Below are 15,552 nucleotides of genomic sequence, written 5' to 3'. Positions count from 1 at the left end.
AAATCTGCCCAATTGGCAATAGGAAATTATGAAGTTCTGGATTTTGGTGACTGCTATGTAGATGTGACATACCAAGAAAGTTTTACTATGGTCAACCACAGCAAAGACCAAGTGCTGCGCTTTGAATGGCCTCCTGCTGGACCCCAAGTCAGCTTTTCTCCACAGGTAATTTGTTTTGTACTGACTTGATTTTTAATCAATTAACTTTACTATTTAATTAACTATTTAACTATTACTTTTGTAGTTAGCATAACATTAACGTTTATGGTTGCATAAACATAGAAGGCAATTGTTCTTTCTTTCAGGTGGGCCATCTTCACGCTGGATGCTCTAAAGAGGTGGTTGTCTCATTTTGCTCCAGCCAGCCCATCAGTTTGAGCAGTAAGCCAATGAAATGCAAAGTGACTCAGGTGGCATTCAAAGAGCCTCTGGAGCAAGTCTTGGACTGGGATGATCGGCAAAAGACACTTCACTGGACGAGTGCCGATAAGCCAAACGATAAAGCAGCTTCTGCCGCACCATCCCCACAACCTGCCAATAACAAGGTGTGTGCTCTTCTGTTACATATTCACGAAAGCCCTTAGTCATAAATGACTAATACACTTTTTATTTTTATTCAGGGCATAAAGACGGATCTTGAGCCCAGCTGCTCTGTGGTAGATGGCTGGCATTTGGACCTAGAATTGCGCATCAATGCAGTTTGTGACTATGCCAAGTTTAGCTGCAGCACTCACACTATAAACTTTAAAGACACTATGCTGTATCAAACCAGGCTTCAAAAGTAAGTAAAGCTTGTTTTTAAATGTTTATGTTGCTGTCATAACCCCTGCTATTCAAATTTACTGTTTTGACAGATTGCAGATATCTAATGAGGGCAATGTGGGGCTGGAATTTTCATGGAACATTCAAATAGATCATAAACAAACAGGTTCGGTGACATGATAATGTCCATTTTAAGTTAAAATGTATTTAGTTGTGTTTAGTATTTAGTGTATTTAGTATTTAGTAGTTATGAAGGTTTAATACTATGTGGTTATGTTGCCTTTTAGATGACACGGTCATCTCTCGTCCAAGCTCCCGTTCTTCAAATGTTGTGGCTCGTCCTTCCAGTGCAGCTGAGAGTGTGGTGTCCCTTTTGAACATTAACCCAGAGCTGGTCCCCTTCGCTGTGGAGCCCTGCATAGGGACTATTAAGCCCAGAGCCACACAAGAGTTTAACATCCGCTTTTCTCCCTTGGAAGTCTCCCAATTTGAAGGCATGCTTCAATGCTGGTAAATCTATGTGAATCTATTTAGCTGTATGTGTATATAATATTGTTTTATTATACTGTATGGACTTAATTTGATCGACTTCTAACATGCTGTATTTTAGCTCTGGATGTTGTGTTTCTTTTCTTCAGTATCCCTAACTTGCAGAAAAAGGACCAGTCTCCCTCTGTCTCAGTGTGCGGTCGCAGCATGATGCCCAATTGCCACTTTGACCTTGAAGACTCAGACTACATCAGTGGAAGACGTCGTAATTCTGAGTTTAGAAGCCCTTTAGACCCTAAGACAAGAGTTGTTGAGTTCATTGCTGTCGGTTTATCTGCATTATCTACCAAGTAATAGCAAAAACAACTTTAACACTGTTTAAAAAGGATAACTGTTTGATCATTCACACTCCCTTTTTAGGTGTTTCTTTGTGTTAAACCCAACAAACAAACCATACGTATTTAAGTGGAGATGTGAGGATTCTATTGGATGCTCATTCCGATGCCTCACTCCGAGTGGCATTCTGCAGCCTAAGGAGAAAGCTGAGGTTAAATGAAACAGCTGTCTATTATACACTTGATTTGACTTTTAAAATATTTACTTGATAACAGTGTGTGTTTGCAGATTCATTTGGAGTACGTGTCTGAGCAGATGGATGTAGTGGAATCGTCATGGAGCTTTGTGATTGACACTCTGTCAGTGTCTATTCCATTTCTGTTTGTGGGAACCACAAGAGCACCACTTGTCTATCTTGATAAAGCTCTGATTAACTTTGGGGATTTGCTTGTTGGTATGTGTTGATTTCCATACGCACATCGTGTTATTGGCTTCATAAACATTATATTAATAGTATTATGGGTAATCTGAATGTGTTGTACTCACAGGAAATAAGGCAGAGCAAATAGTACATTTAGTAAACGGAGAGGAGGAGGCTTTTCACTTCTCAGTGTTGCAGGCATCTCTTCTGTGTGAAGATCAGCTCTCCAGCCTCGTCATCCAGCCCATGAGTGGCTCACTAGGACCAAAAGAAAGGTTACATTTACATTTTCCCAAAGTACATCTTTTCAGTTTTTTACATATAATATTTTACATATCTCAAACAACCACCCATTAGTCATGTTTTATCACATATTTTTATTACGTTTTGCATGCCATTAAATATAGCATCACTTATTTTTATGCTCTAGGTGTCCATTGTCTGTGTCTTTCACACCCAATCGCCAAGGCTATTTGAGCTTTAGGGTATTTCTGAAAGTCAAAAGGATGCTAGAGCCACTTGCCCTAACTGTTAAAGCTGACTGTTTTTCCATGGGTACGCTGGTTCTAATAGAAAACCCAAGTGGTGGTTTGAGAGAACTCAGACCTGACCACATCGACAGCATCGACTTTGAAAGGGTCAGGAAACTGCATCACTTGCACAATAACTTCAGGTGTTCAGTTTCTGCTTAGCATTTCTTTGTTTATCATTTTAGGTTGGGATTTCAGAGCAATCTTCTTTCCGGTTCCTGGTTTCCAACCTTGCAAAATGTGAGCTGGACATCACCTTTGACATAGCAGGCCCCAGTGAGCTGTTGCAGCACTTAAAAGCTGAGCCAAAGCATGCAACTGTGGAGGTTGGGAAGCAGCTGCAATTGTCACTTTTCTTTTGTCCTCTGAGCATTTGTAACCTTCGAGATGTTAAGCTGAGTATCAAGGTGAGCCATGTGTATCCAGACTTGTATTTAAAACTGATAAACTTTATTTTATATTTGCTCATGCTAGTTAGCTCAATGCAAAGAAAAAATAATAATATATCTGGAATCCTGGCAGGTGAAGAATGGAGCAACTTTTACTTTAGAAGTAAAAGGCAAAGGCACAGTGCCAAGCTTTGAATTTTCTTTCACCAAACACAATTTTGGAAAGTGCTTTGTACACAGTCCGGCGATGCTCGCACCCACACAAACACTAGTAATCAGAAATAAAGACAAAAGGGACATCAGGTAGGTTCTTGTACCATTAATTCTATATTCATTATATGGCATGACATTTTAACATCATTGTATTATTTGTATGCAGTGTCCAATGCCAGTTTAAGAATTCTTCTTATCTGGAGATTGGTTTTAAACCCACAGTTCTGGCTTCAGGGGCGGACTTGAAAATTCCCATCATATTTTCTCCTCAAGAGGCTCGCCGCTACCAGGAAAAGCTGGACTTTATCCTCAACAGCTGTGTCACCAGACAAGTGGAGATTCTGGGACAGGGCATAGAGATCAAGGTTAGGACAAGTAAAGCTAAAGTAGACGTTGATGATGTAGTAGTGTAATATTCAGAATCAGTATTTGAAGTTGTAATGAAATCAACACCCTGAGCTCTTAACATGCAGAACTGACAATAATGTAGAAACTGAATATGCTTGACCATTCCTCCATATTCCTGTCATAGTGCTGTTTGTGTATCTGTATTTACTCGCACATGTTCCATTCTACTGTAGCTGGAAGTAGAGAATCCAAAACACAGAAAAATCAATTTTGGATCGCTGACACTTGGAAAAAAAGTGAAAAAACGTGTTGTTTTGGTCAACCGCAGTTCTGTCAGCCTCTCTTTTTCTCTTCATCTCAACTCTAACATTCCACTGGACCCAAAGGTAGTAAGAGCACAAACACATCAATAGAGCAATTTCTACAAAACAGTAGTACTTAAACCTTTCTGTTTTCCTCTGTGTGTTTAGGATCTGTCAGTGATGCCGACTGGACAGCTTAACCTAAAAGCTGGTGAATCGTGCGCTGCAGAGATTCAGTTCTCTCCCCAAAAACACGTACCAAAGTTTACTGTGGAGCTGCAGGCTGAAACACTGGGCTTGTTACACCCCCTGCTGTCCATTAAAGGGTCCTGCCAGGTAGTCGTCAGTGTTCATAAAGCAACTCTGCTAAATGTTTTATACTGAGCATTTGTCATTATGTAAAGATGTTGATCATGTTTGTCATTTGTGAAATAATATCCTATGCTTGCATCAAACAAACAGGGTGTACAGGTTCACTTGGATCAGAACCACATTGCATTTGGAGCTATAGTCCAAAATTGTAAAACCAGCAGAAAGATTGTCATGATAAACACTGGTGATATTGGTGGGAAGTAAGTTAGGTTTCTTTCAGTTTCTTAGCTATGCGTATATTTCCTCACTTTTCTTATAATCTCTAATAGCCTCATTTTATTTTTACTTATGTCACTGAGCTACTTTCAACTGAATGCATTTTATTGAAGATACACTAAATTACTTTTGTTTCCTCCTCACTAGGTTTTGTTGGAAAACTGAGAAGTTTCCCCCTTCATTGTCCATTTCCCCAACTAAAGGCTCCATTGGTCCGGGTATGGAGGTTCCCTTTGAAGTGGTCTTTGCCCCAGTGCAGCTCAGCAACGACAGCAGATTTGAGAATCTGCCTTGTGTTGTGGAGGGTCGCAGCTCACCCCTAACCCTTACTGTTACTGGTTCCTGTGTAATGGCCTCTACCAACAAAGAGGTAAATTTTCCTCCATATATTGCTCGATCTTATTAAGCAATGCATCAAATGATAAAGATAATGATAATCAATGTTCTTAAGGCAATGATACTTCATGCTTCCTCTTAATTACTTGACTTTGCTTCTTGTCTCCAGGTGGTGAATTTTATTTGCCCAGTGCGCAGCTCTCACACCCAGAGTTTGTCTGTACAGAACCCTACAAACCAGAGCTGTACCATCAGACCTGTGATAGAGGGAGAGCAGTGGACATGTGCACCAACCATTGTGCTGGAACCTCTTCAGAATAAGATGTTTGAAATCACATACCAGCCCCTTATTATGACCACTGAGGGAAACAAGCACCAGGTATTCAATTTACTTTATCCTAGTTATAAGTATGAAATCTCGGCATACTACTAACACTAAATCCTTTCCACAGGGTTCAGTGTTTTTCTCCTTCCTGGATGGGACAGGCCTGCTCTACTTTCTCCAGGGCACAGCTGAGGCTCCAAAGGCTGAGGGCATTATTGTGCACGAGCTGCCAGCCAAAAGTCATCACACGGAGCTACTCTCAGTGCACAACTGGCTTCTGAAACAACAATGGTAAAAGATTGAGCCCGTTGAAATGGTATACATTTTGTCTGACTTAATCCACTGATGCTCACCGTGGACATGTACTTAAGCCCATACAAGTCTATTTTAAAATCATAAAATGTTTTTCAAATGAATTTACTGAAGTGGCAAAGAATGTTATTTTTTTCTTTTCACTTTAGTTTCCGTGTTCTCTTGGAAATTCTTAAGCCTGATAAGCCTGATGCTACAGTCTCCCTCAGTGGTTTGCAGTTCATTGATGTTCCAGCCTTGACCAAACGTGACTATAAACTGTCCTTTTTCACCTACAAGATTGGTCAATACAACACTAAGGTTCAACCTCAGACTAACTACATACTTCTTACTTGTATGAGAACCATAGCTTTTACAAATTAGTAATACAACTTGTCATATCTTTATTCAGGTGACATTTCGTAATGAGGTATCAGGAGAATATCTATTTTACCTCATCACTTTCAAGGCCACATCTTCTCAGGTTCAGTCCACGATAGAGCTGGTGACTCCTGTCCGTCAGCCAGTCTCAGCCACAGTGCACATAGAGAACCCTCTCCCCACAAATGTCTGTCTTACTACTGAGTGCAAATGCTCTGATATCAGTCTGCCACTCCAGCACACTGTCCCTGGACACTCCAAAGTACGTATTTATATTTCGATGTGTGATGTGTCTGTTAAGTTTATTAAGAACATCTGTGTTTTTCAAGGATCCACTGAGCTTTGAGTACCTGCCCTTACAAGCTGGGAAGACCACAGCGGTGCTAAGTCTGAGCAGTAATGAATTAGGATATTTTTACTATGACCTACTCCTTCAAGCTTTGCCTCCACCAATGGAGAAAACTGTCCACTTTACTGCATCTCTCGGTACCAGTCACTCAGTCAGTGTCAAGTTTACCAACTTTTCTCGCACCAAGGCTGAATACTCTTGCAAGGTGTGGAAAGTTTGACACCTCAACTGTGCATAATGTACCTAGAGTTATAACTGATAAAATGCTCTTTGCTTTAGACTGACTGCCCAGATTTCCTTGTTGACAAGAGTGTGACTGCAGTGGCGGGGTTCCAGGCAGGCTCTGAGGCCAGTGTAAAGGTGTGCTTCGAGCCTCACCAGCTGGGTGATGTGAGAGCTCAGCTGACACTGTCCTCTCCTGCTGGAGGTGAATACATCTTCCCTTTGCATGGAGTGTGCCAGGCACCCAAACCTCAAGGGCCATTCAGCATCAGTGTGGGACGAACATTGACTATCCCCTTCAAAAATGTGTTTTTGCAAAACACTGCATTTTCATATCAGGTATGATGCTTTTCAACTGCACAAAAGTATGTTTGAGTTATTCATTTAAAATCCATACTGTGTAGTAGCATATTGTATTTTATTTGTTGTCTTTTTTTTTTATTCCTACTCTTAGGTAAACAACCCATCATTTACAGTTAAAGGAGCAGAGACAATAAACTCCAAAAAGACACAGAATGTGCTGGTGTCCTTTGAACCTCCTCAAGGAGGTGGTTCTGGGCCCTGGTTTGGCAAACTGACCATTTTCAATCAGCCTTCAGATGCCCATGCCAAATCCTGCTTCTGGGTCTTCTATCTGGAAGGATGCAGGCCGGTTTCTTAGAAGATAATGTGTATGCTGGTACAGTCACACAATATATGTACTTTATTTATAAATATGCATAAACAACACAATTTGTTTTAATGAGTTTGATTTATTTATTTTATTTATTTGATGGGGACAATGCATGCTAATGAACAGACATGATATAATATTAATGTAAACACATCGGATTATAGCCAAGGGTTAATTTCCATTTGTTGTCCCAAAGGCTGGGGTCACAAAAGGGCCAAAATAAAAATTGCACATTACACTCATTGCACATTCCAATCATTGCACAGTTCCCATTATTTCGGTTTGGCCACTCATTTAAGACAATTTGACATTTTGACATTTTGTACTCACCCCCTGCATATTTTACCCATAGATGCAAATATGTCTCTATAGAAAAGTTAAAATCACATTGCCACCATAGATGAGGTGGTTTGACCATAACCATGAGTTATTATAAGCTGTAAATACACATACTGTAAATACACACATACACATAAATGAGTTTATATATCCAAGTATTCTTTAAGCTGTCAAATCTAATCTCAAAAAGTGCTTTTATTTTGAAAAAAAATAAAATAAATTCTATAATTATACTATATTATATATTATACTATAATTACCCAGAGCCTATCAATACTCAATAGAGCCATACCGCCACACGGGGGCAGCACTCCCTCGTTGTAGAAACCCTGCCCTCGTGTGTAACAGTTAGAGATAGTTGAGTTTTTTGCCGTTTAATAATGCTATTACTTTACACAGTGCAGGAGTGCTCTTGGGCATACCCACTGTGCTGTTGGACACATGGTGGCGGAAAGGGCACGGTCACGGGAGTGGCTTATTACAAAAGGTTACATCTCCATCTCCCTCTCACACTACTCTAATGAGCACTTTGACTGACAGTTCTCCTGCTCCCAAATCCTTTGATGTTCTCCTGACTCCGTGGAGGCAACGGGAATACACCACACTGCCGCACCCACTGCCCACTGTCTTTAGGCTACAGCTCAATTTATCTATAGTGCTTTTAATTAGTCCGGGCACCGTATATCACAACGCCTCTGCTCGTGCTTAGGGGGAGAAAACTGTAGAGCAATAGAGAAAATAGAGAAATAAGGGAAAAGGCTAAAAAAAAGTAGGCTGCCTCCGTAATAATGTCAGATAAATGGACGAAGTTGTTCTAGGTGATATTTAACATTTTAGAGGACACCTGTCACTGATACAGTGTTTCAGACTGGGAGGAAAAGAAACCAGTGGGTGTGTTTTGGGGTTGGTGCGATGATGTAAGAAGGAGGCAGGGGCTACTCTCTCTCCCCCATAGAGCGCAGCATGAGCGCTCCGCGGCAAAAGGATGTGTGAGCAGGCAGCGCGTTACTGTAGGGACGGTGTCCACAAACTGCTTAACAAAGAACAACCCAAACTTCGTGCTCAGGAAAGCCGCGACCAGCCTAAACCCGTAGCCGGTCAGGACAGCGAGTCCGCAACGGCAGCGCAGACCGGAAACAGCGGCGCTCAGCCCGGTGGAATCGACGGGCTCGTCCGCTGGATAGTCACCAAAATGAGCGACAACAAGAACGCCCCCACCCGGGAGTACGCCGCCAGTAAGGAAGAGGTGGCCGTAGCCCAGGAGCAGTTCTTCGCCCCAGAGCCGCGGAGAGGCATTTCGGTGATTTTAGATGTAAGTAGAGCTGTGCGTCCTGGACGGGGCAGTGCGCACTTACGCACAGACCCGGTGAACAACTGTAGACTACTGTAACATCTTTAAGGGTTGCCTCTGTCAGTTTAACACTATCTGCACATTTGTAGTTTATCTTTACGAACCATGAACAGTAAAAACTGTTGTAAAGATGGTTGGAAGGAGTCGCCTTTATGGGCAACTGTACTGATTGCACTAAGCGACTAACTGCACTGCACACTCTTCTCGTGCGCTCTTTTGGAGACAGTATGTTTTTTCTTTATTTCAGTTTTATAAGGAAAGATTTTTACTTACTTTGTAATATATACATAATAATTGCCTGGTAAAAATGGAAACACTGTTTTTTTTTTTGTTTTTTTTTGTATATTTTGACTTGGTGATATATTTTGACAAATACGGTGTAAGACTGTCTAAAGCTGCATGGATGAAGTGAAAAGTAGTTCATTTGCCTCAGACTGACCATGACCCAGATATCCTGCTTGAGTGATAAGTAAAAAGGGTGCACAAAAATCTCATTATCATTGCAAAAACACCAGAGGGCCATTTGTATCCTACTATCCTATAAAATCCATTGGAAATTCACAAACCAGCAGGCGCAAAAGTAGAGCATTTAAAATAATTTTGGTGTGGGTCAGTGTTTAATCAGGTTGTGGGATATTTTGCACTAGATATTCTCCGTAAAAATAATCAGGGCAGGGTTGCAGGGGCTGCAGTGTGAGCAGGGGCTGCCACACTTCCTCAAAGCCATTCCCAGACCAACATGATTCCTCAGGGTGCCCTATGTCATCCACTAGCCCCCCTTCCACTTGATGTAAAAATGCTCAGAGGGTATCCTCAAGAGCTGTGCAAACCACCTCAGTTGTTTTGGAGGAGCAGCGGCACTATTCCAAGCTCCCCCCGGGTTACTGAGCTCCTCCCAGATGATACTATCTGTCTTCCCTACCACATTGTGATGGAATCTCCTTTTGACCGCTTGAATACAGGATGTTTCATTTTTATCATATTAATATGATAAAGTGAGGAGGCAGACAGCATATTCAGAGCTCTTCAACTTACACTATGATGCAATGACTGTACTCCTGCAGACACTACACTATTCAGAAATAGTTCATCTGCCTCTATTTGATTGGACATCTGCATATCCACTTAAAATCATCAGGGATTAGACTCTAGACTTAGACTTAGTCTTTCCTCTCTCTGTCTCTCTCACTCTCCTCTCCCCAGTCTCTCTCCTCTCCCTCTCACTCTTCTCTCTCCTCTCTCACTCCTCTCTGTCTCTCTCTCACTCTCCTCTCGCTCCTCTTTTGCTCCTCTCTCTCCTCTCTCCTCTTTCTGTCTCTCTCTCTTCTCTCTCCTCTCTTTCTCTCTCTCCTCTATCTCTCCTCTTTCTTTCTTTCTTTCTTTCTTTCTTTCTTTCTTTCTTTCTTTCTTTCTCTCTCTCTCTCCTGTCTCTTTCTTGTCTCTCTCCTGTCTCTCTCCCTCTCTCTCTCCTCTTGCTCACTCTCTCTCCTCTCTCTCACACTATCTCTCTCTCTTCTCGCTCACTCTCTCCTCTCTCTTTCTCTCTCTCTTACTTTCTCTCTCTCCTGTCTCTCTCCTCTCTCTCCCTTCTATCTCTCCCCTCTCTATCTCTCTCTTTCTCCTCTCTTTCTCTCTCTCCTGTCTCTCTCCTGCCTCTCTCCCTCTCTCTCTCTCCTCTCGCTCACTCTCTCTCCTCTCTCTCACTCTCTCCCAGTCTCTCTCTCTCACTCTCTCTCTCTCCTCTCGCTCACTCTCTCTCCTCTCTCTCACTCTCTCTCCTCTCTCTCACTCTCTCTCTCCTCTCGCTCACTCTCTCCTCTCTCTGTCTCTCTTTCTTTCTCTCTTACTCTCTCTCTCTCCTGTCTCTCTCCTCTCTCTCTCACTCTCTCTCCTCTCTCTCAGTTTCTGTCACTCTCTCTCACTCTCTCTCTCCTCTCTCTCTCCTTTCTCTGTCTCTCTTCTCTCTCTCTCTCTCTCTCTCATTCTCTCTCTCCTCTCTCTCACTCTCTCCTCTCTCTCTCTCTCTCATTCTGCACATATCCTCTGTTCATTCAAGTCTTTTGCCGTGCGTCCCTTTCCCTGTGATACTCTGCTGTTTCAGACGGGTGTGTTTTAGTGTGATTGTGCCCCTGGGTGCTGTAGTGAGGCAGGACAATGTAGCACAGCACGCCGTTTCAAACTTCTCAGCTGTTAATGATTTTCACTTTGGCCTGCTCTGAATTCACATCCTCAGTTCAGGCCTGCAGCTTTCAAGTGGCTCCTGGTTGAAATTCTGTGCCCTGTTTAGTGTTGACATATACACTTGGAGGTTTAGTAATAAAATGCAGTTTTTCGGTTGAAAAAATACCTACAAGGTGTTCCAAATGTAAACACAAACTCTCTGACTGTAGTTTGACACCAGTCTTATGCCAGATGCTCTTCCTGGCACCATCTCCATTTAATTGTGATTTGGACAGGCCCCAGATTCATTTACTTATTCTCCTCTTCCTGACTCTTGTAGAATTAGTACAAAAGGTGAAAAGGCTATTTGCACATCATAAGTGAAGAAAACCCATCTCCTTATTGCCTTTAAAAGACAAAGAACATGGACTATGGCCTTTGGGATGGTTAGTCACGGGGATGACTGACCATGACACATGCTGTCACTCCCTTATTAGAGCCTCTGCACATGCATGTGTTTGGACAGTGAGAAGGAGGCTGGTGCCCTGTAACAGGAACAGCATGTTAACTTGACTCTGCTCCTGTTATGAAGACAAAAGGAAGTAATATCTTCAAAAGGAGCTTAGACTTCTGGTATGGTTTGTTGATGCTTTAGGGATTTATGTGTAATGCCCCATCTGGTGTAGATCAAATATGTAATATTATGACGTGGAACTCACACAACTGTCTGTTTCCTGTTGATGGACTATGCTTTGTTGACCAGTTTGTCCACCTGTCACTTGCAGAGTGCTTTTGTATTTTACAATTATATTATCTTCACTTGTGCAACTAATCTGTCTATAATAATAATCTGCTCCATCTACTCCTCCAACCACTACCAACTCTCACACTGACACACACATGCAATGTGGGTGAAGTTCCTTGCCTAAGGTCATGGGTTCCTGTTTCAGGCCACTTTGGCATTATTTGATCAGCACTGTTGAAACTGCACTGATTCATTAAAGAGGAAAACCTGTATATAATCTGTTTCTCCCCCATGAAACTTTTTTCCTGTGAAAATTGTATTTTGTGAAATTTTATCTATCTGTTTTCAAATAAGTTGCCACCCAAACAGCGCAGTAGTATGTATGTATGTATGTATGTATGTATGTATGTATGTATGTATGTATGTATGTATGTATGTATGTATGTATGTGTATGTGTGTGTATGTATGTGTGCGTGCATGTATGTATGTGTGTGTATGTATGTATGTATGTGTGCGTGCGTGTATGTATGTGTGTATGTATGTATGTATCTATGTATGTATGTATGCATGTGTGTATGCATGTATGTGTGTGTGTATTTATGTATGTATGTATGTATGTGTGTGTATGTATGTATGTATGTGTGCGTGTGTGCATGTATGTGTGTGTGTATGTATGTGTGCGTGCATGTATGTATGTGTGTGTGCGTGCATGTAGGTGTGTGTATGTATGTGTGTATGTATGTATGTATGTGTGTGTGTATGCATGTATGTATGTATGTATGTGTGTATAAGTGTGTATGTATGTATGCATGTATGTATGTATGTATGTATGCATGTGTGTATGCATGTATGTGTGTGTGTATTTATGCATGTATGTATGTATATGTGTGTATACGTGTGTATGTATGTATGCATGTGTGTATGTATGTATGCATGTGTGTGTATGTATGTATGTGTGTATGTATATATGTATGTATGCATGTATGTGTGTGTATGCATGTATCTATGTATGTATGCATGTGTGTGCGTATGTATGTATATGTGTGTATATGTGTGTATGTATATATGCATGTGTGTATGTATGTATGTATGTGTGTATGTATGTATGTATGTATGCATGTATGTGTGTGTATGTATGTATATATGTATGTATGCATGTATGTGTGTATCTATGCATGTATGTATGCATGTATGTATGTATGTGTTTGTGTGTATGCATGTATGTGTGTGTATGTATGCATGAATGTATGTATGTATGTATGTGTATTTATGTATGTATGTGTGTGTATGTGTGTATGTATGTATGTATGTATGTATGTATGTGTATGTATCTATGTATGTATGTATGTATGTATGTATGTATGTATGTGTGTGTATTTATGTATGTATGGGTGTGTGTGTATGTGTGTATGTATGTATGTATGTATGCATGCATGTGTGTGTATTTATGTATGTGTGTATGTGTGTGTATGTATATGTATGTATGTATGTATGTGTGTATGTATGTGTGTGTATGTGTGTGTGTGTGTGTATTTATGTATGTATGCATGTATGTGTGTGTATGTATGTATGTATGTATGTATTTGTGTATGTATGTATGTATGTATGTATGTATGTATGTATGTATGTATGTATGTATGTATGTATGTATGTGTACGTATCTATGTATATATGCATGTATGTGTGTATGTATGTATGTATGTGTGTATGTACGTAAAATTATACAGGCAAATTTTAAATTGTAAAATTGTAATTATTTGGATAAAGTACTGTCTTTGACCACCAGGTGGCAACAATTAGGCTACTCTGCACCATTGAATTGAACTCATGAATCTGCCATATTGAAAGATTACACCGAGTCCATAGACTTGTACATATAACTTTTTTTACATTCTATGGTAGACACTGAACTGTTTATATCTTACAGATATATCAGAACAGCCGTGTTTTTCATGAAATTGAATCCTTGGTCTCTACCTGTTTTAATTTAATTATTTCTGGTTCTCTTCACAGATATTCAGAAGAGCTGACAAAGATGGTAAGTTAATTTATTATTACACATACAAATGCATAATGCACTATAGCCTATGCAGTATCATACGACAGATGGCACATGGGCCCCTCTGTCAGTATTTAGGGCCTTCCTCCGTTCTCTATTTTATCTATGTGTTGATTAAGCATTATTGTGATTTCTGCTGTTTTTATCCTGGCTGAAACTTTGAGAAAAACGATTGCAGGATTTTCCTATTGCTGGGTTTCAGATGACGTCACGGCGTTCTACGGGACAATAATATCTAATTAATATCTAATACAGATGGGGACAGCTAAAAGGAATATGCGTAAAATGTAGATAAAATGTGTGTAAAATATTTTTGTTGTAATACATTGAGTTCTTGATTCTAGTCACTGTTATGACCCAGCTCATCTCGGGTCAGGAAAGTAACAAAAACCAAGATGGAAAAATGGTAAAATTAAAATTGTATTTAATTTAATATAGAGAGTTGTAAAAGTTGTCAAAGTAACAAAAGTGGACTAAAACACTTATGTAAATGTGTAAAACAAAATAACCTAAACTAAGAAACCAAAAATAACATGACTAACAAAAGGGACCTAAAATATTTAAACAGAAGGTAACTTGCAAGGTTTAAACAAAAGAAACAAAGGTTAAGTTTAACTAAGAAACTAATTTTACAAATACATGACAAACAAACAGTCAGTACTGACATGGTCTAGTGTCTTGGAAACACAGTCACAGTAGTGACATAAAACGAGACACGCATTTTACATAAACTAAATACGAGTGTCTCAAAACTTCCACATAAGTGATAGAAAAGAGACAAAAAAATGCCTTGAATCTCCTTAAATGGGGGAGGTGGCTGCAGGTGGCCAGGTGAGAAAATGGTCCTCCAGTCCACAGTGAGGGCTCACACAGCCAGGATTATATGAGGAAAGTGGAGAGATTCAAACACACACACACAAAACATAGGGGCCGTAACAGTCACTAACAGAAATAACCAAGTTCAACATTTGTAAATTACCTTTTGGATATTTCATGGCAAAGTATAAATATAATCAAGAGGAAAAACTGGCTCTTGCCCCCCATCTGAGACTACTGCTGTACAAAGATGTGCAGTATGGGCCAGTTAGAGAAACACATGGTTAGTTTGTATCAAAACACACATGGCTGCTGCAAGTAAAAAAAAAAAAAAAAAAGGCAATGGCAATCTGCTTGTCTCCATGCAGATTGTCATAGCTTTGCCTGGCAACATGTTCTGCAGCGTTGTATTAAACTGCTATTTATTCGTCCTTAATGATACTGTATTTTATAAAAAGGTTTACTGGGATTATCTTGCTTTGTGTCAGTGGCATAAAGTAGTTTGAATATTATCGTTTATTAAGCCTCAAAATTTGTTATCGTGACAGGCCTACCTCTATCAAACATTAATGCTAACAGATGCTTTTGTTGATAAAAACCTTGAAAAACATGTATTCTTACCTGAACAGGGTCTTCTCTCCACAGATCTGACTTGTAACTTTACTGGGTAACATTCCAGGCAAAGCAATAAGCATTGAGACAAGCAAGTGGCAGATCCTCCAGCAGAAAAGTGACATAGTGCACCTTAAATGTAAAGTTTAAAGTTTATTTATTGATTACTCCATTACTGCTATACTTGCACTGAAATAGAGCCTGTACCTGCTGGCTCCAAACCTACACCACTTTGAATTGTGATTTCACAGCATTCGCTTTTGCCTCTTGATGCAAAAATCCAAGGCCATGTTCTCTCAAAATTGAATCAGATATTGTGCCTCACCTCGCAGTCTCTAGTTGGGAGAGGACCGCATTGATTCGGTATCTCTACACTACAGTCTGCCGTCTGTATTTTAGTATTTTAGTTTAAACACGAGAGACAGAAATATTTTGTGTTTATTGCTGTTGGCACTCACACGCCTCCTTTGTATAGTTTTCAGTTCTCTTGATAACTCCCCTTATTCTTGCCCAC

The 15,552-nt window shown here is 40.3% G+C and overlaps 2 protein-coding genes across 3 annotated transcripts in view; both read left to right on the top strand.

The window, feature by feature from the left end:
* hydin (HYDIN axonemal central pair apparatus protein) overlaps positions 1 to 6,943 on the top strand; it is a 40,074-nt gene extending 33,131 nt beyond the window's left edge. Inside the window, exons 65-88 of the mRNA XM_055222224.1 lie at positions 23 to 165; positions 306 to 545; positions 642 to 781; positions 855 to 928; positions 1,050 to 1,272; positions 1,401 to 1,601; positions 1,672 to 1,798; positions 1,876 to 2,041; positions 2,136 to 2,283; positions 2,439 to 2,646; positions 2,724 to 2,945; positions 3,061 to 3,230; positions 3,307 to 3,505; positions 3,722 to 3,874; positions 3,959 to 4,126; positions 4,253 to 4,362; positions 4,526 to 4,748; positions 4,884 to 5,093; positions 5,167 to 5,330; positions 5,501 to 5,651; positions 5,743 to 5,973; positions 6,041 to 6,265; positions 6,340 to 6,621; positions 6,737 to 6,943. Coding sequence (XP_055078199.1) covers positions 23 to 165; positions 306 to 545; positions 642 to 781; positions 855 to 928; positions 1,050 to 1,272; positions 1,401 to 1,601; positions 1,672 to 1,798; positions 1,876 to 2,041; positions 2,136 to 2,283; positions 2,439 to 2,646; positions 2,724 to 2,945; positions 3,061 to 3,230; positions 3,307 to 3,505; positions 3,722 to 3,874; positions 3,959 to 4,126; positions 4,253 to 4,362; positions 4,526 to 4,748; positions 4,884 to 5,093; positions 5,167 to 5,330; positions 5,501 to 5,651; positions 5,743 to 5,973; positions 6,041 to 6,265; positions 6,340 to 6,621; positions 6,737 to 6,943 — 4,385 coding nt within the window. The remainder of the gene's footprint in view (positions 1 to 22; positions 166 to 305; positions 546 to 641; positions 782 to 854; positions 929 to 1,049; positions 1,273 to 1,400; positions 1,602 to 1,671; positions 1,799 to 1,875; positions 2,042 to 2,135; positions 2,284 to 2,438; positions 2,647 to 2,723; positions 2,946 to 3,060; positions 3,231 to 3,306; positions 3,506 to 3,721; positions 3,875 to 3,958; positions 4,127 to 4,252; positions 4,363 to 4,525; positions 4,749 to 4,883; positions 5,094 to 5,166; positions 5,331 to 5,500; positions 5,652 to 5,742; positions 5,974 to 6,040; positions 6,266 to 6,339; positions 6,622 to 6,736) is intronic.
* A 1,278-nt stretch (positions 6,944 to 8,221) lies between these two features.
* necab2 (N-terminal EF-hand calcium binding protein 2) overlaps positions 8,222 to 15,552 on the top strand; it is a 103,399-nt gene continuing 96,068 nt past the window's right edge. Inside the window, exons 1-2 of one of the 2 annotated variants that reach the window (XM_033968744.2) lie at positions 8,222 to 8,606; positions 13,565 to 13,589. In XM_033968744.2, the coding sequence (XP_033824635.1) occupies positions 8,280 to 8,606; positions 13,565 to 13,589 (352 nt within the window). In that variant the 5' untranslated portion in view covers positions 8,222 to 8,279. The remainder of the gene's footprint in view (positions 8,607 to 13,564; positions 13,590 to 15,552) is intronic. The other variant, XM_033968745.2, reaches the window with a different exon arrangement.

Source organism: Periophthalmus magnuspinnatus, chromosome 6, assembly GCF_009829125.3.
Source record: "Periophthalmus magnuspinnatus isolate fPerMag1 chromosome 6, fPerMag1.2.pri, whole genome shotgun sequence".
NCBI classification, from domain to species: domain Eukaryota; kingdom Metazoa; phylum Chordata; class Actinopteri; order Gobiiformes; family Gobiidae; genus Periophthalmus; species Periophthalmus magnuspinnatus.
Note: the sequence above shows the minus strand (reverse complement) of the source record. Positions and strands in the feature narration are given on the sequence as shown.